Below are 22,796 nucleotides of genomic sequence, written 5' to 3' on the forward strand. Positions count from 1 at the left end.
CCCTCACTCTGCATCAATTCCTGGAGGTTGCCCCAGTTCCCATGGGATTCCTCCACTTTATTATTTTTGAGCAAAGTGGTATTCCATCACCAGCATATACCACAATTTGTTCAACGATTCCCCAACTGAAGGGTATCCCCTAATTTTCCAATTTTTTTCCAAAACAAAGAGCGTAATTATGAATGTTTTTGTACAAGTCTTTTAGCACCCTTTGGGCATAGTTCCAAATTGCCCTCCAGAATGGTCGGATCAATTCACAACTCTATCAGCAATGCATTAATGTCTCAACTTTGCCACATCCCCTCCAACATTCATTACTTTCCTTTGCTGTCATTTTAGACAATCTACCAGGTGTGGGGTGATACCTCAGAGTTGTTTTGATTTGTATTTCTCTGATGATAAGAGATTTAGAGCACTTTTTCATGTTGTTATTAATAGTTTTGATTTCTTTAACTGAAACTTGCCTATTCATGTACCTTGCCCATTTATCAGTTGGTGAATGGCTTGTTATTTTTTTGTGTAATTGGTTTAGCTCTTAATAAATTTGAGTAATTAAACCTTTGACAGGGGGTTTTGTAATGAAGATTGTTTCCCAATTTGTTGCTTCCCTTCTAATTTTAGATGCATTAGTTTTGATTGTACAAAAACTTCTTAATTTGATGTAATCAAAATTATTGATTTTGCATTTTGTGATTTTTTCTAGCTCTTGCTTCATTTTAAAGTCTTTTCTTTTCCAAAAATCTGACAAGTATACTCTTCTGTGTGCACCTAATTTGCTTATAGTTTCCTTCTTTATATTCATGTCATTCATCCATTCTGAGTTTATCTTGGTGTAGGGTGTGTAAATCTTGAAATTTCTCAGACTTGTGAATGTTAAAAATTTCCACATTCCGGAATTCTCCATTGGAACAATTCCCTACTGGGAACATTCCCCATTTTGACAGTGAGAACTCAACTTGGATCAGAAATGGGAGGACCACTACTCCAACCATACTTAAGGACTACTTTAGGGGAAAAAACTCCTTTCTAAACAATGAGGGTACTTGGGCCCATACTTATAGTGAGGCAAAAAGTTCTTTAAGCCATGCCTATTTTTAGAAGTAATACAAAGGGATGCTAAGTACCTATTAAAGGTCAGGCAACTTGTAAACTTTCCAGGAGCAGAGAGGTGAAAACTTATTCAGAAGTTTTTCTGGTTCAAAGGTACTAAAGGGATTAGTCGACCCAGCAGTGTTTTTTTCTGATTCAAACTTACTAAAGGGATTAGTCGACCCAGCAGTAATGGGCTGTCCTTTAGAAAACGTCTACTGTGATTGGTAGATGGAAGAACTTAGGGGAGGTGACATAGGAGAAAACCCCCTACATAAGAAAAAGCAGAATCTCTTATGAGAATCCCTTGAAAACAATCTCTTGAGAGAGGCTCTGGAGAAGGGAAGCTCTTGGAGGACAATCTCTAAGGAGGTCTCACTGGAGCTCCTCTGAGGGGACTCTGTCCCTCTGGAAGCTCTTGAGAGAAGCCCCTTGAAACAGTCTCTGGCTGGAAGGCTCTTTGAGGAGACTCTGTCACTAGAATCCTTGCTTAGACAGACCTTGTGGTGAGTGATAAAAGACTTACTGACCTATCTCTCTCTCTTAAGACTCAGGTCTAGGCCATGTTGGCTTTAGGCCCTTCATACTTATTTCCTTTTTCTCTCTTTCTCTCTTTTCTTTAATTCCTCATTGTATTATTAATTAAATTCTCTATAAAACCCAGTTGACTTGGGTATATTCATAAATGGGAATATTTCCCTGGCGACCACCTTATATTTGATTTAAAACCAAGACACTGTAGTGAAACATATTTTCTGCAGTCACAAATTTACTCACCCACTCTTATATATATATCACAATTTATATCTTCAACTCTTTTAACTGCCACAGTTTATGGCAGATAACCATTTTAAATATAACAGGTGTGAGATGTAAATCCAAACCTAATCTCTCCCATACTGTCTTCCAATTTTCTCAGCAGTTTTTACCAAATAGTGGGTTTTGGTCCCAAACACTGGGATCTTTGGGCTTATAATAGACTGTCTTGCTGAGGTCATTTACCCCAAGTCTATTCAACTGATCCTCCTTTCTGTCTCTTAACCAGTACCAAATTCTTTTGATGACTACTGCTTTATAGTATAGTTTGAGATCTGGGACTGCAAGGCCTCCTTCCTTTGCATTTTTTTTTTCATGACTTCCCTGGATATCCTTGATCTTTTGTTCTTCCAAATGAACTTTGTTATGTTTTTTTCTATTTCAGTAAAAAAGTTTTTTGGTAGTTCAATGGGTATGGCACTCAATAAGTAAATTAATGTGGGCAGGATTGTCAATTTTATTACGTTAGCTCATCCTACCCATGAGCAATTGAAGTTTTTCCAATTGTTTAGATCTAGTTTTAGTTGTGTGGAGAGTGTTTTGTACTTGTATTCATATAGTACCTGTGTTTGTCTCGGCAGATAGATTCCTAAGTATTTTATATTGTCTAGGGTGATTTTAAATGGAATTTCTCTTTCTAATTCTTGCTGCTGAAATGGGTTGGTGTTATATAGAAATGCTGATGACTTGTGTTGGTTTATTTTGTATCCTGCAACTTTGCTAAAGTTGATGATTATCTCGACTAGCTTTTTGGTTGATTCTCTAGCATTCTTTAAGTAGACCATCATATCATTTGCAAAGAGTGATAGCTTGGTCTCCTCATTGCCAATTTTAATACCTTCAATTTCTTTTTCTTCTCTAATTGCTACTGCTAGTGTTTCTAGTACAATGTTAAATAATAGAGGTGATAATTGGCATCCTTGTTTCACTCCTGATCTTATTGGGAAGTCTTCAAGTTTATCCCCATTGCAGATGATGTTTGCTGATGGTTTTAGATATATACTGTTTATTATTTTTAGGAAAGGCCCTTCTATTCTTTCTATATACTTTCTAGTGTTTTCAATAGGAATGGGTGTTGTATTTTATCAAAGGCTTTTTCTGCATCTATTAAGATAATCATGTGATTTTTGTTAGTTTGCTTATTAATATGGTCGATTATGTAGATGGTTTTCCTGATATTGAACCATCCTTGCATTCCTGGTATGAATCCTACCTGGTCATAGTGAATAACCCTTGTGATGACTTGCTGGAGTATTTTGGCTGGAATCCTATTTAAGATTTTTGCATCTTCAAAGTTGTTTCATTCCATCTCCTTATTGGTTCTTTAACTTCTTTATTCGTTTTGTTGTATTATTTTAAGATTGGTTGGAAAGGATTCTCATAGTGGTTTCAAGCTTCCCTGCTTCTATTCTGTTACTTTGGCTCCATCTCTCAATACAATTTTTAATCATAATATTCTGGCATTTTGTGATCCATGCTCCTTCCCTTCTCCTTTCTTCTCCCCAAGATGTCAGGAAATATGATATAGATTGTACATGTGTTATCATACCATGTTTGTGAAGTTGTGAAGTAAGGTACATATTGCCTATACAAAGAAAAAATCAGGAAGGAAAGAAAGTGGAGTGGTCTGCTTCCATCTGTATTCAGACTCCATCAGTTCCTTCTGTGGTCATGAATTTCTTAGAATTGTCCCAGATCTTTGCAATCTTGATAACAGTTAAGTCATTCACAATTGATAATCATACATTATAGCTGTTACTGTGTACAAGGTCTTCCTGGTTCTGTTCACTTTACTTTGCATGACTTCATATAAGTCTTTCCAAGTATCCTTTATTCTTATTTGCTGTGTAGTATCAGTTAACCTCTCAGCTTCCTCATTTAGAAAATGAGGGTAAGAATATCTGTCATATTTATCTCATAGGATTTTCGTAATACTCTAGTATGATAATGAATACAAAGTCCTTTATAAACCTTAACGATTTATATAAATGTTGGCTATTGTCGTTACTAATGTTGTAGTCCTGAGATAAAAGCAGCTAACTTGGGAAGGGCTTGAGACAATGAACCAGTATAATGGTGTGGATGGGGAGAAGTCATTTTTTTGATCATTGAAATAATGGACTTTCTTGGCTTCTCCTTCCAGAGTGGAAACAAAACTCTATGCTCCATCATTTTAAGCCATCACCAGGGCCAGTCCATCATCAACTATGATGATGAGAATGGGAAGACATGTGTGCACATTGCTGCTGCTGCAGGTTACAGTGACATTATCAGTGAGCTGGCAAAAGTCCCAGACTGCAACCTCCAGGCTCTGGACGTGGATGACAGGTATCCATGGCAACACACAAAAGGGCTATTAACTGTTCTCTACATCTCTGGATATCAACCCAGGATGGAGTGTTTTTATTGACTGATTATTTTTTATTCCATCTTGGTGCCAATAAAATTCAGATGCAAAGTGGTGACAGGAAGAACCGTTCTGTTTCTGAGAAAGGACTAATGTGGAGAGAAATTACTAGGTTTTTAACAAACAATATGAGTGATATCAGGCAGTTTGTCAGTTGTCAGATACTAACTGAAGTTATGTTTTATGTGCTATCTTCCCTTCAATTTGCTTTCACAAAGATGACTTTAGTAATGTCTTGTCAATGAGAAACATAGGGATAACTTTGATGTGAAAAATGGACCAGATTTGGAGTCTGGAGCTCTAGATTCAAAGCTGACCTTTACCACTCATTGGCTATGTGCAAGTTATTTTGATTCTCTACACATCAATTTCCTCCTCTAGCACAGTGGATAGAGCACTATCCTATAGTCAGGAAGACTCATCCTTACAGAGTTCAAATCTGGCCAGTCTTACAAGCTATGTAATTCTGGGCAAGTCACTTAACTCTAATTGCCTAGCCCTTACCACTCTTCTACCTTAATATCAATTCTAAGATATAAGGTAAGGATTTTTTAAAAATTAATTTGAATTCTTAATTTTTCTTATTCACTTTTTAAAGTCTGGACAGCCCAGAAAACAATAAATCAAGCCCTGATTCATAGCATCTGCTGAGATATAAATGCTTACACAGAAAATCTGACAATAGGTTCAAGCCAGACTGAATTAGTTTTGATGTGCTCTAGTTACAGACACATTGTTGATAGGCATTGATGGAGGGGTGTTCCATACTGGGAGATCCCTAAACCAATAAAATCACAACATAAGGTATTTTTTAAAGTACAACCTTTCTCATATTATGAGGATCAAATAATAAATGTGCTTAAATGGCTTTGTCAAGTACAAAGTCCATGTAAATAGAACATTGTTGTTGAATTGTTTATCTAATAGGATACTGAGTGTACTTATTATGAAGGTGTTCCTTTGCAAGATGGGCTAGGGTCAAGAGTGTAATTTGTGGCGATGAAATAAAAACAAAAGTATCCTACATTATTATAGTACTTTATGGCTTAGAAAGGACTTTACAAATTCCATATCATTTGATCATCACAAAGAGTGTGTTGGGGTATCCATCACTGGAGAGAAAAGTGGTCTTAGATCCAGGAGAACCTCAATTTAAACCCCAGATCTAACACATGCTAGCTGTGTGACTTTGGGCAAGTCATTTAACCTCTCATTTTTCTAGCCAATGAACAAATTCACATTTTCTATATCATATTTTTGTTTAATTTTAAAATTCCCTAATTACATTTTAATCTAGTTCAATCAGCAATCAAGGAATTGGCCACAAGATTGATTCCTCTGCTCTAGACAATTCTCATATTCTAAGTCTTAGAGATTAGAGGTGCCTACCTGCATTGGTAGAAAGAATTTTCTTCCCTAGAGAGTCTATATATGTCTGGCATTACAGATTTCACCCCCTTCCTTTATCTTGTAAAAATTAAAATTAGATCTCAAATATTAAAATGTTACATTTTAAGGGATTTAGCATTAGAAATCAAGGAATAAAGAAGATACAAAATAATGACCACATGCCTATGGCTGTTCAGTCAGTTCAAACACCTGCCCAGCTAGGGACAGGAAGTAAAGAGGCGGGAACCTCCATGTCCCCGCCTAATAGCCCCTGTCTACAGGAAGTACGTAATGACAGGAAGTTGAAGGACTCCCCGGAAATGTAGTTCTTTTTAGGGTGAAAGATTTTCAATTATACAATCTTCACCACAGCCCTCTAAGGTAGGTATTGGTAGTAGTATTATTACACCCCATTTACATCTCATAGGATTACAGATTTAGAACTGGAGCTCTTATCCTACAATTTTCAAATGGGGAAATCAAGATTCAGAGAGGCCAAGTCACAGACCTAGCAAGTAATAAAGCTAGATCTCAAATTCAGATCTCCAGACCCCCCAGGATTCTTTCTACTGCACCATACTATCTCTCAACCAGAATGTCTCTAGTTAACGCTAACTAGTCCACAGAAAGATTAACTTGTGGTTTTAGTTTCATTAACAACTTTTTAAAATCAACCTAGTTAAAGTAATTTAAGTCTTTCTTCTACAGATGTCATGTTGCTTACTCCTTAAATGCAGACTTTTTGAAGGCAATGTGGAAGCAGGCAGAAAGAATCAGCCAGGAAACCCTGCTCAAGCAAACCCTACTCAAGCAAAAGGGATTTTGAGGGTTTAGCTTTTAAAATAAGTTTTTATGGTGATGTGTGAATTACTTGAGACAAGTAAAAATGTGGATATTGTTTTCTTTTGCGCCAACAATGATTACACCATATCGTGTTTCTACTGACTTCAGGCTGACTCAGAAATCTGACCGTAACCAGATGAAAATGAATTAAACCTGTTTTATTCACTTTTAATTAGTTTTGTCAATTGAGTGCTGGGTTTCATCCCATTCACCTATCTTATTCCTTTTTTTGTAATATTATTAAGAATGGCTATTTCAACAACACTGTACACAGTAACACAATATTGTCACAATGACCAACTCTGAATGACTGCTATTCTCAGCAATTCAAGACAATTCTGATGGACAGTTCTGAAGCCTATCCACCTCCAAAGAAAGAGCTGTTGGAGTCTGTACACAGATGAAAGCATACTATTTTACGCTTCATTTTTTTCTAATTTTTTGCATGTTTCTTTCACAACATGACTAATATGGAAATATGTTTTGCCTGATTACACATGTAATAGCCTATATGAAATTGCTGTCTAGGAGAAGGAGAAGAAAGAGAAAGAGGAAGATAATTTTGAACAGAAAAAAACTTTTAATGAATATTTAAAATTGTTTTTACATGTAATTGGGGAAAAATAAAGGTTTTCTAAAAATAATGGTTACTCCAAGGAAATACTCCAAAGCCAAAGCTTTTCAAGAACACACTCCAAAACTGTTAAAAAAAATACTGTAGTCATACTTCAAAGATCATTAAAACCCACCATGGTACAGGATCAGTCACTCCAATGCAAAGTGTAATTAAAAACAACAGTAAAAAACAAATACTAAGAATGAATAAACTCTTCCTTCAGAAGCATCCAATTAATCCTCAGAGAACAAACCAAACCTTCAGAGACACAAGGCAACTAAAAGAATTGTTTTCAGAAGAACAGTGAAATCAATTTTTTAAAGGGCAGATATTAACCATTTTTGTAAATATATATATATATACTTCTTTTGAACAAAAATAAAGACTAGAGTACTAAAAATTGGAAAAAGGCAATTTTTTCCAAGTAAAAATTGCTTTTTCATTCAAGGTAGGACAAGTTTCCCATGGCATCTTCCCTTACACTGATAGATCTTCCTTCCTCCATACCCTGAAACAAACCAATTGGCCTTAGCTTCCCTGATGCAGCTTCTTTTTCTGGGGACTTAAAAGGTCCCCAGACTCTTAAACTTGGTGGATGCCCAAGACCAGAACTATTTCCAGATGGAGAGGAGAGGGAGTCTAAACCAAAACTGCTAAGAGTCACTACATCCCTGCTGTATATCTTCACTGTTAGAGCAAACTATATTTCTTTTGTTAATGTTCAGTGATTTGAGAGTGCCTCAGCTTGTCCCAACATTGTAACTGAACTAAGAGAGTGATGATTTTAGAACTGTGCCTACAACAAAGACTGAAACCAAACTAAGGTCAGAAGAAACACAGAGGAGCCTGTAAGATCTAGGTATCTTCATCTTCATGACATGGACTTTTTACTTCCACGGAGTCTGAAAGTCTTATTTCCACTGAAGGAACAATGTATTCTGATAAATATGTTGATATTATGAGGAACAAAATTGTTTTGGAACTATGGAAATTCCCAAATGGAGATGGAACCAGCCTGGCGTCATTACAGTTGCTACATAAGGCTAAGAAATCCAAAAGAGGGAGATAGACACATGTCAATAGCCTAGGAACTTGCCTTCGTGAAATTCCTTTGAAAACTTATAGTCTCTAATTAGGGCTGGTTTGGGGAAAATGAACTTTTTGTCAAAGATAGACTTTTAACTAATTTTCATCCACTGTGATTTATGGTTCCATGACCAAAAAATTAAAGTCTAAATCTTATGAACTTAACAAATCTATAAAACAAGTGATTGCAACAAAAGGATGATGTATTACATAATACAATATTTTTTAAAATGTAAAAAGTTGAAACTTTTGGTATATTGTCAATAAATTAAATTATTTTATTTTGTCCCAGCTAATGTATATACCAGTATAAATTACTTTCTCTAACATATCCTTCTTAGGTGAGAGAAGGGGGGGGGGGGGGGGGCAGAGAGAGAAACAGAGAAAGAGGGAGGCAGAGAGAGAGAGAAAGAGGGAGGCAGAGAGAGAGAGAGAGAGAGAGAGAGAGAGAGAGAGAGAGAGAGAGAGAGAGAGAGAGAGAGAGAGAGAGAAAGGGAAAAAGAATCAATTGTTAGAAATGCTTCTTTTTTTCTCAGAAAGTAGAATCATAGATTTAGAGTTAGAATAGATCCCTTAACGATCCAGTTCAAACCCTCATTTTACAGAGCAGGAAACTGAAATGAGCCCATTTCTTCTGACTCCCTTTTAAGAACTTGTTCTGATTTATCATGCATGAGTGTGACAACCATCGATTCAAATAAATCTTCCAGACACTCTCGTGTATAGTAGACACTCTTAGGCGCCAGCTCTTCTATTTCATTCTCAGGGAAAAGGCCACTCGCAAGTCAATGTTACAATCAGAAATGAGGAAATATGTGGCCTCACAGCCTTCCTTTTAGCCTGGACCCTCCCCTCAGTCACCACTGGCTGGTAACAATCTATACGTGGAAGCTGGCTAATCAGAATGCAGTCCAGGGATACCTAATTATACTAAATCTTGATTTGGTCCCAGCGGGTCAGAGTAGAGCATGTTTTCAATCCTTATCTGCATCGTGCTTTTCTTCATCCAATCAGAGGAAGAAAAGGTTATTCATTGCTCTTGAGGTTCCGTTTCTATGGGTCACTTCGTGTCTCCTCAATTACATGTACTTCCCTGAGAGGAGTTGGTGCTATCTCTAGTCCCACAATGCAAACGGCCACGACTGTAGTAATCTCACCTCTGCTGCCATTCGAAGTCGTTTCTGGCTCAAATCTTAGAAGTTCTTGAAGTAGAAAGCGCTCCTTGTCCTCGAACATTTCAAATACCCCTTCTGTGGGAAGAGTGAATGCATTGCCAGGTAGATTGCCAATATAGGACAAGAGTTTGAAAAGTTGATTGTCCTGCGTTGTGTTCTGTGTATCACCCATGTTCAAAAACTTGCCCCTCCCCCTTTTTTCTTCAAGGACACCCCTCCACTGGGCAGCAGCAGCCGGAAAAGCTGAATGTGTCCAGTCGTTACTGCAGCTCGGCTCAGAGAGTAGCCCTCGGGACATCAATGAGAACACTCCTCTGGCTTACGCCGTGCGCTGTGGACACACCGCGTGCATCAGCCTGCTCTCTCAGGAAAGCAGGTGAGGATTACCGGGAGCTATTCTTTTAGCTCCCCCAAGGAGCTAGAAGCTTTCCTTTCCATCACTCCTCATTGCCACACCAATCAAACTACCCCCAAGTTATTTCACAGAGCTGGGAAAAGTAATAACAAAATCCATCTGAAAGAACGACAAGCCAAGAATATCAAGAGAATTAATGAAAAAAAAATGAAGGAAGGTGGCTTAGCTGCACCACATCTCAAACTGTACTATAAAGCAGCAATCATCAAAACAATCTGGTACTGGCTGAGAAATAGAGGACTGGGTTAGGCATTCAACACGCAGTGGTAAATCACCATAGCAACGTACTGTTTGACAAATCCAAAGGTCTAGCTTCTGAAAGAAAAGCTATCTGACAAAAACTGCTAGAAAAACTGGATAGAAACTAGGCAGAGACCAATACCTCATACTATATGCCAAGATCAAGTCAAACTGGATACAAAAGAAAGGATAAAACCATAAACAAATGAGGGGAGCCCAAAATAGTGTACCTATCAGACCACGAAAAGAATTTATATCACCTTCTCATGCCTAGCCCACTCTTCTGAACGTGATAGCTAGGTAACATGTTTCTTGTTGTAAGCTAAATGGAAGTAACTTTTTCAGTGCTTTTTCCTTTCTTTATAATATGACACAACTATGCCTTATTGTTCTACAGATGAGAGAAAGGCTCCTTGTCAAGTGGTCCACAGACTGGCTTTTTTTTTTTTCAGCCATCACAATTTTCAAGACCAGAATTGTGATGTAATGGATAGAGAGCTAGCTTTGGAGCCAGACACTCTTGTGTTCAAGTCCCACTATTTGATATTTATTAACTCTGTGACATTCAATTTCTAAGTTCTCTAGAGTCTAGGCAATTTTTCAAAGACTACACATTGCAGAGGAGGTATTAATCTGCAATAATAGAGGGGATTTCCTCATCAGACAGTTTCTTATATCAGTAAAATCATGAACCAGTCCCTCTCCCTAGCAACCATCTGCCACAGAAAAGAAGGATCATGGATTTAGAGTTGGGAGAGACTAGAGGCCATCTAATCCACTTCCTTCATTTTACAAGGGAAGATACTTGGGTCTAGAGAGGGTCAGTGATTTGCCCAGAGTCTTGCAGGCAGTTAGCAGCAGAGCTAGGATTCAAACCCCAGGTACTCTCAATCTACTGTACCATTCCAACACACTGCCTTGTGGGGTGCATTCTTTGTTGGTAGGAGAGAGTAAGCACCAACAGTAGCAAAATCACATCTCTCTCTCTCTCTCTCTCTCTCTCTCTCTCTCTCTCTCTCTCTCTCTCTCTCTCTCTCTAATTCACAAAACAAAGGTTTTTCTTGGGCTGGTGACTTCTCCACATTCATCCATCACTCAATAGTTGCAATCCTCTCTATTCAACTGAGAAAATAAGAAGACTAACTCCTACTCCACGAGTAAAAGCAAAATTGGGCAGAACCCAGGGCACTGTAGAGTGCTCTATCTCCCTCTCTCCCTCTCCCTCTCTCTCTCTCTCTCTCTCTCTCTCTCTCTCTCTCTCTCTCTCTCTCTCTCTCTCTCTCTCTCTCTCTCTCTCTCTCTCTCTCTCTCTTTCTCCCTCTCTTTCTCTCTCTCCCTCTCTGTCTGTCTGTCTGTCTGTCTCTCCTCTTCTCTTCCCCTCCTCAAATTTTTCCAACTTACTTTTCCAAAATGGTCAAGTTTGGTGAGCATAAGGTGGCTTCCCGGCAGCAGCTCTGCTTCTATTGCTTAGAAGTACTGGAGTGTTTAATTTATTTATTTATTTATTTATTATATGTATTATATATTTATATATACAATATTTATAATAATTAATTTATTATTTAATTAATTAATATTAATTAATTAAGTGCCCTATATTTATACAGATCAAAATGATGGTACTAAATCATACACTATATTATACTGCATATGTTGAGCACAATTTGCTTCCTTGCTTTTTTATCTATCTCCCCACTATCACACATATGCCAGAATAGACATGCATGTGCACACACATGTACACGTGTTATTATGCCTGAATTTGTTCCAGTAATAGATTAGGTACTGAGAGATATATTTTATTCATTTGGGAATAATGTGAAGAGAACAACAGATATCTATTAAAGGCTATTGTATGCAAAGTATCCTTTTCAGTCTTCTTATACCTTTCACATTGTATCCCTATCTCCATGCACCTTGTGATCCAGTGGCACTGGCATCTTTATTGTTTCTCCCATAAAACCCTTCATCTCAAAACTCCAGGCATTGTCACTGGTGCTCTCTCATGCCTGGAACTCTCTCTTTCTCCATCTTTACCTTTTGGCTTCTTTCAAGTCTAAGCTAAAATCCCCACCTTCTACAAGAAGTCTTTCTTGAGCCCCTTCATGCCTTTCCTCTATTAATTATCTCTAGTTTATCCCACATACAGCTTATGTGTATGTGGTTTTTTGCTTATTGTTTCCTACATAAGACTGTGAGTTCCTTTCAGCGCAGGAAATATCACTTGCCTCTCTGTGGATCCCTAGCACTTTGCACATTTTTGCCTGGCACGTAGTAGAAGCTTAATAAATGTTTATTGCTTGACTGAAACAAACACTGAGGTATAGTACAAAAAAATAAAATATAAGTGTAGAATGATTATTTAAGGCAATTAAATGGTATAGTGGATATCGTGTCAAGGCTGGGGTCAAGAAAACTCATCTGAGTTCAAATCTGGTCTCAGATACTTACTATTTGACCTTAGCCAAGTCACTTATTTCTAATTGCCTCAGTTTTCTCATCTGTAAAATGATCTGGAGAAGGAAATGGCAAAGTACTCCAGTATCGTTATCAAGAAAACTCTAAATAGTGTCACAAAGAGTCAGATATAACTAAAATAATTGAACAAGAGCAAAATTATTATTTAGCTCAAACACTCCACCCCTTTCATTTAATTTTTTAATATTTTTCCCCTTCTACTTTAAAGATGAGGAAACAAAGACTCATAGTAGAAAGTAACTTGTTAAAGGGCAGGAAGCCATTTAGTGGCAGAACACGGGCTCAAATGCAGATCTCCCATCTCCTGGTCCAAGATTCTTTCTGCAGTTGTACCACCTACATAGAGCAAAAAGTCAAAGTTATGCATCACACATTAAAGCAAAAATTCTTCACATGGAGGAAAATGGATTGCAATCAAAGTTCCATCAGACACCGCCATCTGATAGAAAGGAGGTTGACCTGAATGATGGTGGTTTTCAGCCTTTTTAACATATAGTGTTGAAATCTTCCACTGAGGTATGGGTACAAATCAATGAACCAACCAATAAACAAATATTAATTGAGGATCTACTCTGTACCTGATACTATAATATAGAGGCACAGGGAATCCAAAGACCAAAATGAAACAATCCCTGACCTTTAGGACTTTACCTTCTACTGGAGGAAACAGCTGGGCCACATATATTAGAAAATACACAAACTAAATACAAGGTGATTTGAGGGAGATGCCTCTCAAGTTAAACTTGGAAGAGAGTTAGAGTGTCTCAGAAGCAGAGGTGAGAGAAGGATGCACTCCAAGGACAGACATGGGAGACAGAGTGCCATGTATTCAGGCTACCCAAAAAGTCAGTGTGACTGAACGGAAAAGAATGTGAAGGGAAGTAAGGTGTAAGAAGCTTGATGGGGCTGGTATCAGGTTATTAAGACCTTTAGATGACAATTGGAGGAGTCTCAATTTAATCCCAGAAGAAATATAAAGCTTCTTAAGCAGGGGTTTGAGCTAATCAGATACTCTATATAGTATCTTAGAAATACCTTTTTAGTGACTTTGAGTATGGATTGGAGAGAGGAAGGACCTGAGGCAGGCAGGGAGACCAACAAGAAGGATATTGTAGTAGTCCAGACAAGAGGTAAAGGCAGCTAGATGGCACAGTGTATAGAACACTAGTTTTAGAACCAGAAAAACTCATTTTCCAGAATTCAAATCTGGGCTCCTACATTTAATAGCTATATGACCCTGGGCAAGTCACTTAACTCTATCTTCATTTCTCATCTGTTAAATGAACTGGAGAAGGAAATGCTAATCCTTTCTAGTAGCTTGGCCAAAAAAGCTCCAAATGGAGTCACGAAGAGTCAGAAACAACTGAAACAACCCCAAAATAACAATGAAAATGAGGCAAGAGATAAGGGTAGAGTGATGATTTTGTGGATGGAGAGAAAGTAACAGCTGACATGGATTTTGGGAGGTAAAATGAACAAGACTTGACAAATGATTGGATGTGCAATATTAGGAAGAGAGTTTTTTTTTTTTTTGGTTTTGTTTTGTTTTTAATTAGGAAGGGTTAAGAGGTTAAGAATCACTCTAAGACTACAAAAATGTATGATTAAGTGGCAGCTAGATGGCTCAGTGGAGTGCTAAGCCAGGAGGTCCTAGGTTCAAAATTAACCTCAAATATTTCCTATTTGTGTGACCTGGGGCAAATCACCCTCTTCTGCCTTGGACCAATACTTGTATTGCTTCTAAGACAGAAAGTGAGCGGTTGTTTTTTTAATATTTGACTAAGAGAAACAGGGACATGAATAGGGAAGAGAAATGGGTTGGGGGAGAAAGATAGCAAGATATGTGCGCCTATATAAAATACATATATACATATATACAAATACATATATGTATTTTATATAGGCACACATATGTGTGTGTATATATATATATATATATATATATATATATATATATATGAGAGAGAGAGAGAGAGAGAGAGAGAGAGAGAGAGAGAGAGAGAGAGAGAGAGAGGCACTTAGATATAAATATATGTAAGTGTTAAAGGAAGATGAATACACTAGTCTCAGAACTGACTTTGCATTGCTGAACATATAGTATCCTCTCCCAGCCTCTCTCCTGATATACCCCTCACATGCTCCCTTCCACTTCTATCTGCTGGTTTAGCTGTGAACTGTGAACATAAAGGAAGATGTTAACTGCTTGCGTGGGGATTTTAGCACCTCCAGGAAGACATTGGCATCTCCCTATGAAAAGAGTCCCCAAATCTGTGCCTGAAATTCTACCTTTGCTCTTCTATCCCTTTAGCTTAAGCATGTCTTCTCTTCAGAGGCGTACTAGAGAATCATAGCGTGTGAGAGCTGGGACAAACCTTAAAGATTATCTAGTCCAGCCCCCTATTACAGATGACAAAAGAGAGGTTGAGAGGGACAAGGTAATTTGTCCAATGTCACACAGGATATGTAATGGAGCTGCAATTTCAACCCAAATCTTCTCTTTCCACTCTACCATAGTCCTTATTATCATCTATAACTCAGGGTGATTAACAGACCTAAAAACATCTTTTAAGAAAGGTGAGGTAGAATAAAATATTTGGGGGTGAAGCCTACATTGAAAGGGAAAATTGTTCCTTGCCAAATGATCCCTACAAAAAGAAAAAAAAAGGAGGAGTTCATCTATCTTTACACTATGCTCGAGTCTTCCGAAATAGTCCCCAAGGGCCTTCCAGATCGAAGTTTGTCACCCTAAATAATAATATGATGAAATACTTTGAAAGTTCAGTTTTGCCTCATTTTTTTAGCCTCACTCACAATGCTCCCTTTTTTCTTTACACTCCCATAGACTTGAGTCTATTCACCCCCTTTCTTCCCTGAACAGCAGACTTCTAAAGAAGGAGAGACCATTCAGCATGCTTAACCAAATCTTCTGTAAGAAGAAGAAGGAAGAACAGAGAGCCAATGAGAAGGACCAGAGCCAGGACAGGTACCAGGGAGAAGGGGCTTCGGAAGTTGATGACATCATCACTACCTTTGACTGCATTGCAGATACTAACTGCCAAGAGTTACCTGATCCAAGACTGCTGATGGTGGACTTAAGGAAAAGGGCCACGGAAACTTCGAAGTATCTCACATCAGAAAAGAAGCAGCATGAGCGTAAGGGACTTCCACCAATCAGAACACGGAGTCTACCACCCATCACTCCTGGCAACTCCTTCCTAACAGCCTCCCAGAGAACCACTTCTCAGATTGGCCTAGGTTCCAATCCTCCCCGTTTTGCATGTAAATCTCAAAAAAGTAGAAGTGAACACGACCTATTAGATCACAGGACTGGCTGCCAGGCATTGGTAGATAATCCTTGGCCAGCTGACTCTAATCAAGTCTTCTCCTGCAAAGCTTGGACTGTGTCTCCTTCAGGTAAGATGCCAGATGGATTGCTGGCTGGAAGACCAAGTCATGTCGAGTTCTTAGGACCAGTACAGCCGCTACCCCGGTCTAATCGTACACCAGGTAATAACTTTATTCCATCTTCTTCATTCTCTGTGTTGGGTAAATTCATTGTATTGATTATATGGCATAAGTAGGCTGGAAAGAAAGTAGTGTTCTGAATTGGGATCTAAAATTAGAGTGGGGTCACACTGACTTGGGGGAATGGGACCCTTCTAAGAGCCTTCAGAGCCTCCCTTTCTTCTAAGTGAAATCCTGAAGTCCCTCAGAAGTAAAGGTTTCAGAGAAGGAGAAAGTCCTCTTCTACCACAAAGAGAGATCTCTAAGAAAATGTCTCCTTATGCTATGGGCGTGGATGGAGATGGTGGTCAGAGACAAAAATCATCCCTTTCTGAATCAGATTTGAACAAAATAGGAATAATAGTAGTATAGTCCCATATAGTCACAAAAATGTATTTTAGCTATTTTCTGGTGGCTGAGGGTCACTGACTGGGCTGCCTCCAAGAGCCTTTGTCTGATGGCCCATAGAATAACGTGCGCTTTTTCAGGGGGTTTCTGCCCAGTCCTTCTGGAAATTGGCCCTGACTGTATTCAGGAGCTAGTTCTATGCTGACCCGGTTCATAATTTTTTCTATTTTTACTTATCTAAGCCCACTACTTTCATGCCCTCAAAATACGTCAAATTTATGTTTTCCCTTCTTCATATAACTTTTTAAAGGAGAAAGAGAAGTGCGTTTTATTTAGACTTTCTTCATTTGTTGACTCGCTCTCCATTCTTAGGAAATTAAAGTATCTTATCTTTTCCCCTGAGTTCTGATGATGCAAACCCCCTCCTTTTTTTACATGAATTGATCTATTATTGCCAATATTTTTATGTCCCGATGAACAATTAAGGGCACAAGTTTCACTGATGATTTATTTCCTCCAGCAACACACACACACACACACACACACACACACACACACACACACACACACAGGCTCAACTAAAATTATAAAGGATATATATTTCTTTTAACTAAAAGTGACCCAAAATTAACTTTTGTTTTGAGATTTTTCTGGTTAGAACTTGCAATAATTAGAGATTCCCTGGTGTAGCACAAAACCAGATTAGAAATAAGTGACATAGACCCAGCAGTCTACATGAAGTCCACTATGGAGTTCTAAATTAATAGATAGCAAACTTCCCAAGAACCCTCAGGCTATAAATGGGAGCCTTAAAAGAGATGTATTTGATAACATTTTAGATAACTAAGTATATTGTGTTAAATCACCAAGATCATAGGAATTCCCATTTGGAAGGAATTACTTCCTTTGGCAAATGGAATCTCCTAATTATACAGAGAAGGAAACAGGAGACCTAAAGAACTGATTTGCCCAGAAGAATATAATTAGTTAGTAGTCAAGCCAAGATTATTCTCCAAATCTCCTAACTTCCATATTTTTCTAATTGACCAGGGAACCTTGACCAAACACCTATAATAAGCAAATTGGCAGTGCCATTTCCCCATTGCCAAATCTTCAAGCCAGTGTTGGGTGAATGATTATGAATCAGTGAGCATTCAACTTGATTGCAAACTATATTACATATTTAGCTATTTGATGGTTATATAATGGAGTCACTGTACCACCACTGGTAAAGTTCTGAACCCTTCTGTCTTTCCATATGGGTTTCAGTGGTTCGTGTGACCATGAGCAAATTACTTAACCGTTCTGAGTTTCATTTTTCTCATCTATACAATGAAAATTAAAACACCTCTAGCATCTTGCCTTATGACATTAGCAAAATGCTCAAATTAGATAATGTAGGTAAAATCTTTTCATATTCTAAAACATGACAAACGCCATCTATTGCTATCCTGTATAGTTTTGTTTTGTTTTGTTTTTTGGCAAATGACTTTTAGGTCCCTTTCCTTTCTCACTTCCTGGCAGCCAAATAGCCTTCCTTTCCAGCTCTCAATGTCCTGTACATTAATTACCTCTCATGAGCTTTCACTGGTAATCTGTTACAGGTTGATAACATGCACCATTTCCCCAGGGCATCTTGTCTTTTGATTTACCCAAAGGGGTAACATTCCTTGATTGATGGCCGTATTATATTTTTATGAAAAACTCTATTGTCTTCACTAGTCCAGAACCTCTTATTCTCCCCTCCTCAGATGGCCCAGATGGGTATTTTTATCCCAATCTGATGTCTTGCTATTGAAGCTTCTGAGGAATTTGGAAAGAGATCTTTCCATTAAAAAATACCCATCCTTTAGTCATTTTAGAGACCTCTCCGGTATTTCCGCAAGGATCCTCGAAGTAAAATCTCAGCGCATTTCTAAGCAGGACCCCTGCAGTAGAGGCAAGGCTTGCTGTGTTAAAGTCACTGGATGATTTAAATAATCCCACCACGCTCCTGGCATGAACGAACTTTGATAACCTCTTTCTTTGGGATTTTCTCCACTCTAGCCTTAGCTTCAGTAGATAATAATGAGGATGGTCTGGCTTATTGCTTGAATTCCTGGCAGTTACTTCGCTGACATCAGCAACCCAAAACCTTTAGCCGTAATGACTATCCTTTAACAGTTTAACTGATTCTGTGGATCAGGGACTGAAAAAGTAGGGAGGGGACTGGGGCACTTATCTTAATGAGTTGGAATAGAAGACTATATCAGCATAATTCACATTGACTGATGCTTTTAAAGAAGATGAAAGAGAGAAGGAGCCATTGCCTAGTCTAATAGCAGAGAATCATTCCTGAGCTACTAGCTCAAGTGCAAGAAAATGCTCACTTTACTTGAACCTCTCCCCCAAATTTTATCCTCCCACTCGTATGAACAGGAAACTCATGTGTCTCCCAGGTAAAGAGGAAACTTCTTTCTCCAAAATTTTCAGACAGATTCTTCATCCTCCCCAAGGACTTCGATGAAACGGAAAGACCCTTCTTTCTACTTTCTGCATTCTTGGATTTGCAATTTCATGGACTGTTCCAGGACCAAATCTAGCACCTTCTTCTTCTTTTTTTTTACTACCCATTTTCTCCCCCTCCTGACCTTTTCCTCTTCACATACCCTCAATACTCATCTCCCAGGTGCCCAGCCAGTGTCTATTCCCTGTTAACCTCTGCTAAAAAAAGTCACATAAGAAAAATGTTCACTGATAGGGGCTGATGACCTTCCCCAGAGATCTTCATGTTTTGTTTTTAATAGAAGAGCAAAACAGTTTAAAAATCAAAGAAAGTATACAATACTGACGACATGACAGGCAACGTGTTTCATAGTTTAAAAGTAAGGACCTTTGCTCAGTCCCACTTCAAATCATATGCCTAGTAAACCATACGGCTGTCTGTGGGTGGGTGGACCCAGATTCCTTGCCACAGTATTCCAACATAGCCTGGCAGTTTTTACAAATTTGTTCTGTAAACCAGTTAGCCAGTGTGGAGTGGGAAAGGCAATAGGATATAATGGGAACCACTTTGGATTTGCATTAGAGACTTACCTCTGAAAGTATTTATGTGTAGCAAAGTCACTTCCCTCCTTGGGCTTCCCCATCCCCACCTGCAAAAATGAGGTGATTGGACCAAATGTTCTCCAGCATCTCTTTCAGTCCTTAGATTGGATTCTGTAGTTCTACAGCCAAATGGAAACCAAGAGAAGAAATGGGCTTTAATAAGGCTGTGATGCTTAGGCAAATTCTACTTGGTTGGAGTGGATGGTTTTGAAAATCTTTCTGGGCCCTGTGACTTTAATTCCTCCTTAGCTACTAGACTACTAGCCAAAGGAATGGACCAACGCATGTCCCCCCCGGAATATCCAGCTGTCTGAGAGATTGTACTGAACAGTGTCAATGGTGGTGTCATGAAACTGACTCAAGCATTCCTATGGTTCACTTCATTTTTTAGGTATTTGAGCTCAAATCGGTTGTAATAAGAATGAGTCCAGAGATTTCTTGGACACTTTTATAATCCCCACCCTCTAGGGGCTCCTAGACAAGGGGACCATTCACTTAATTTTTTAAAAATGCATGCCACTTTTCCTTCTTTCTTGTTTTAAATGTTGGCGGCTAGCCAGAGGAATATCCAAAAGGAATTCCAAAAGATCTCAACAGGCTGGAAAGATGATAAAAATCTAATAAGATGAAATCGATGAAAGCAGCCTTCTCCTGCAAAATAATAATAACAGTAATAATAATGTTAACTTTTAGTTAACTTAGACTTCATTAATAAGAAGTGCACTATTCAGAACAACAAAATTTCTAAATGCAATCTATTCAGACCACATCTGGACAATTGGGTTTACTTCCAAACATGGCATTTTAGGAGAGATATTGATGAGTCAAGGCACAAGCAGGAGAGGGCGACCGAGATTTTCAAGGGGAAAATTTTTTTTAATTCAAATATAGTTATAAAATGTAATATAAAGCTCATAGCCTCAGTATCTGTACACAAATATAAAGATAAGAGTAATGAGCAAGATGAACTAAAAATCTTGACATGAGGAGATAAATTTGAATTCTTAGATATCACTGAGCCTTAGTAGGTTGGAATTCATGACTATAATATAGCTAAGGAAAGAGTTCCTTACACAAACAGAACAAAATACAGCAATGGAGTGGCACTGAATATTTAAAATAAAAACTCATTTAAGGACATTCATGACCCAAAGGGAAGAAATCTAACAGCATCTGAATAAGGAATAATAGACGAAGAAACAGAAGTAATATTGTAACAGGAGTCTACTATAAAGCATCGTGCCAGAAGGACAAAGTAGATCAGTTCAGGAGGTAGACCACAAACTTGAGACAAAAGCACATTGTAGTAGAAATGTGTGTTGTAAACTTCTAGAGATCTTCTGGAGGTTGACCTCTGCTAAAAGCAAGCAAAGCAACTAATAAATTCTTGGCTTGCCTTAATGTTGATATTTAAGTCTGTTAAAGTCAAACAAGTAGGGAAACTATTACTCTAGACCCAATTCAGAGCAAAGAGGACAAACTGGTCATGAGAGTAGAAATGATGGGAGGAACACTGGGAGGAAGTGATCATTCTCATCTCAGAGTCCATGATAAAAAAGGAAAAGAAAGTTGGGCAGCCCTGATGTTTCCCTAGACATAAGATTTCAATAAAGGATTGATAGAACAAAAATTCTATAGAAGTTATTCCAAATTGGAAGAGAAGCTCTCAAGCAATACCAATAAGGAAGACAAATGGGAACTATCTAAAAAACCAAGGTGGAAGCACAGAGAAGTATTGGCCACATTAGATTTCAAAAAAGGCATGTAGAAAAGATACAAACAAAGCAAGGTAACTAAAGATAAATTGAGACAGTGACCTCTAAGAAGAGTGTCTTGAAGCTCAAAATGAAAGCTAGATATAACAAAAGGATTTTGCAAAACTGTTAGAGTCAAGAAGAAGACAACATATTAGAATCAAGAGTATGCTGGCTCACAAAAGTCAGTTGTTAAATTTTCAGTGTAAGCATTATGCCTCAGGAACCATCAAACACTAGTTTAAGTTTAAGTTTGGACTTTAAAAAGTAATGAAGAAAATGTTAATATTGCAGATTCAACTTAAAAGTGTGTTCTGTGTTTCAAATCTGACCTCAGACACTTTCTAGTGATCCTGACTTATGTGACCCTGGGAAAGTCACTTAACCCCCATTGCTTAGCCTTCTTACTACTCATCTTCCTTGGAACTAATACACAATATTGATTCTAAGATGGAAGGTAAGATATTTGGGGGTTTTTAAGTGTGCTGCATAAACAGAGAGTAGATTGTTGTACATTTCCCAGCACAGCCCTGTGTAGAATACTCAACAAGATGAGATGATGAGAGAGAGAAAAGACAACGCTAACGAATACCTATTTTGCTTCTGTTTCGTGGCCAACGAGATGGATTAGGGAATTCGGAAACATAGACCAAAAAATACAAATGAAAAAGGTTGACAGGGATTGAAACCTACCCGTAAGTGAAGAGATAGTAAGAATAGATCTAGTTGGTCGCAATAGGTTAAAGTTACCAGACCCAGGATTAGGGTACAAACTGGAGCCACTATCAATGACCTTTAAAAAATCATGGAGAACAGGATATGTGCCAAATGAAGAGAGGCAGGAAGAAGGTGTCTCTATTTTGATTTTATTTATTTTAAGACACTTACCTTTTATCTTAGAATCAGTACTGTGTATTAGTTCTAAGGCAGAAGAGTGGTAAGAGCTAGGCAATGGGGGTGAAGTGGCTTGTCTAGGGTCATATAGCTAGGAAGTGTCTGAGGCCAGATTTGAACCCAGGACCTCCTCCCATCTATAGTCCTGGCTCGCAATCCACTGAGCTACCCAGATGCCCCCAGTATCTCTATTTTTAAAAGAGAAAGAGAGTCAGACTTTAAATATATAGACTTACAGGAATCCAGGTGGCTCAGTGGATAGAGCACCAGACCCAGAGTCCAGAAGACCTGGTTGCTAATCTGGCCTCAGACACGTCCTAGCTTTGTGACCTTGGGCAAGTCACTTAACCCCATTTGCTTCCCCTTGCCCTTCTGTCTTATAGTTACTAATAAGACAGATGAGTAACAGTTACCAAAATAAAATAAATATGTAAATTACTTTTTTTCTAGAAAAATTCTAGAATGGGATAGGAATATTTAGAAATAGAAGTAGTGATCACTACAAGCCTACCTGACTTCATCAAGAAAAGATCATGATAAGCTAGCTTCATTATCATTTTAGACTGAGCTACTAGACTGGTAGATCCTGGTATCGTAGGTAAAGGGAACAGATTAGAGTAAATAATGCCTAGAATCCCTTCCAACTTGGAATCCA

At 38.2% G+C, this 22,796-nt stretch overlaps 1 protein-coding gene across 3 annotated transcripts in view; it reads left to right on the forward strand.

Annotated features, from left to right (window-relative positions):
• Window positions 1-22,796, forward strand: part of ANKRD55 (ankyrin repeat domain 55) — a 152,897-nt gene that overhangs the window by 113,445 nt on the left and 16,656 nt on the right. For 2 of the 3 annotated variants that reach the window (XM_056824894.1, XM_056824895.1), the window contains exons 7-9: window positions 4,049-4,233; window positions 9,630-9,797; window positions 15,436-16,061. In XM_056824894.1, the coding sequence (XP_056680872.1) occupies window positions 4,049-4,233; window positions 9,630-9,797; window positions 15,436-16,061 (979 nt within the window). Of the gene's footprint in view, window positions 1-4,048; window positions 4,234-9,629; window positions 9,798-15,432; window positions 16,062-22,796 lie in introns of all 3 variants that reach the window. The other variant, XM_056824893.1, reaches the window with a different exon arrangement.

Source organism: Monodelphis domestica, chromosome 3 (assembly GCF_027887165.1).
Source record: "Monodelphis domestica isolate mMonDom1 chromosome 3, mMonDom1.pri, whole genome shotgun sequence".
NCBI classification, from domain to species: domain Eukaryota; kingdom Metazoa; phylum Chordata; class Mammalia; order Didelphimorphia; family Didelphidae; genus Monodelphis; species Monodelphis domestica.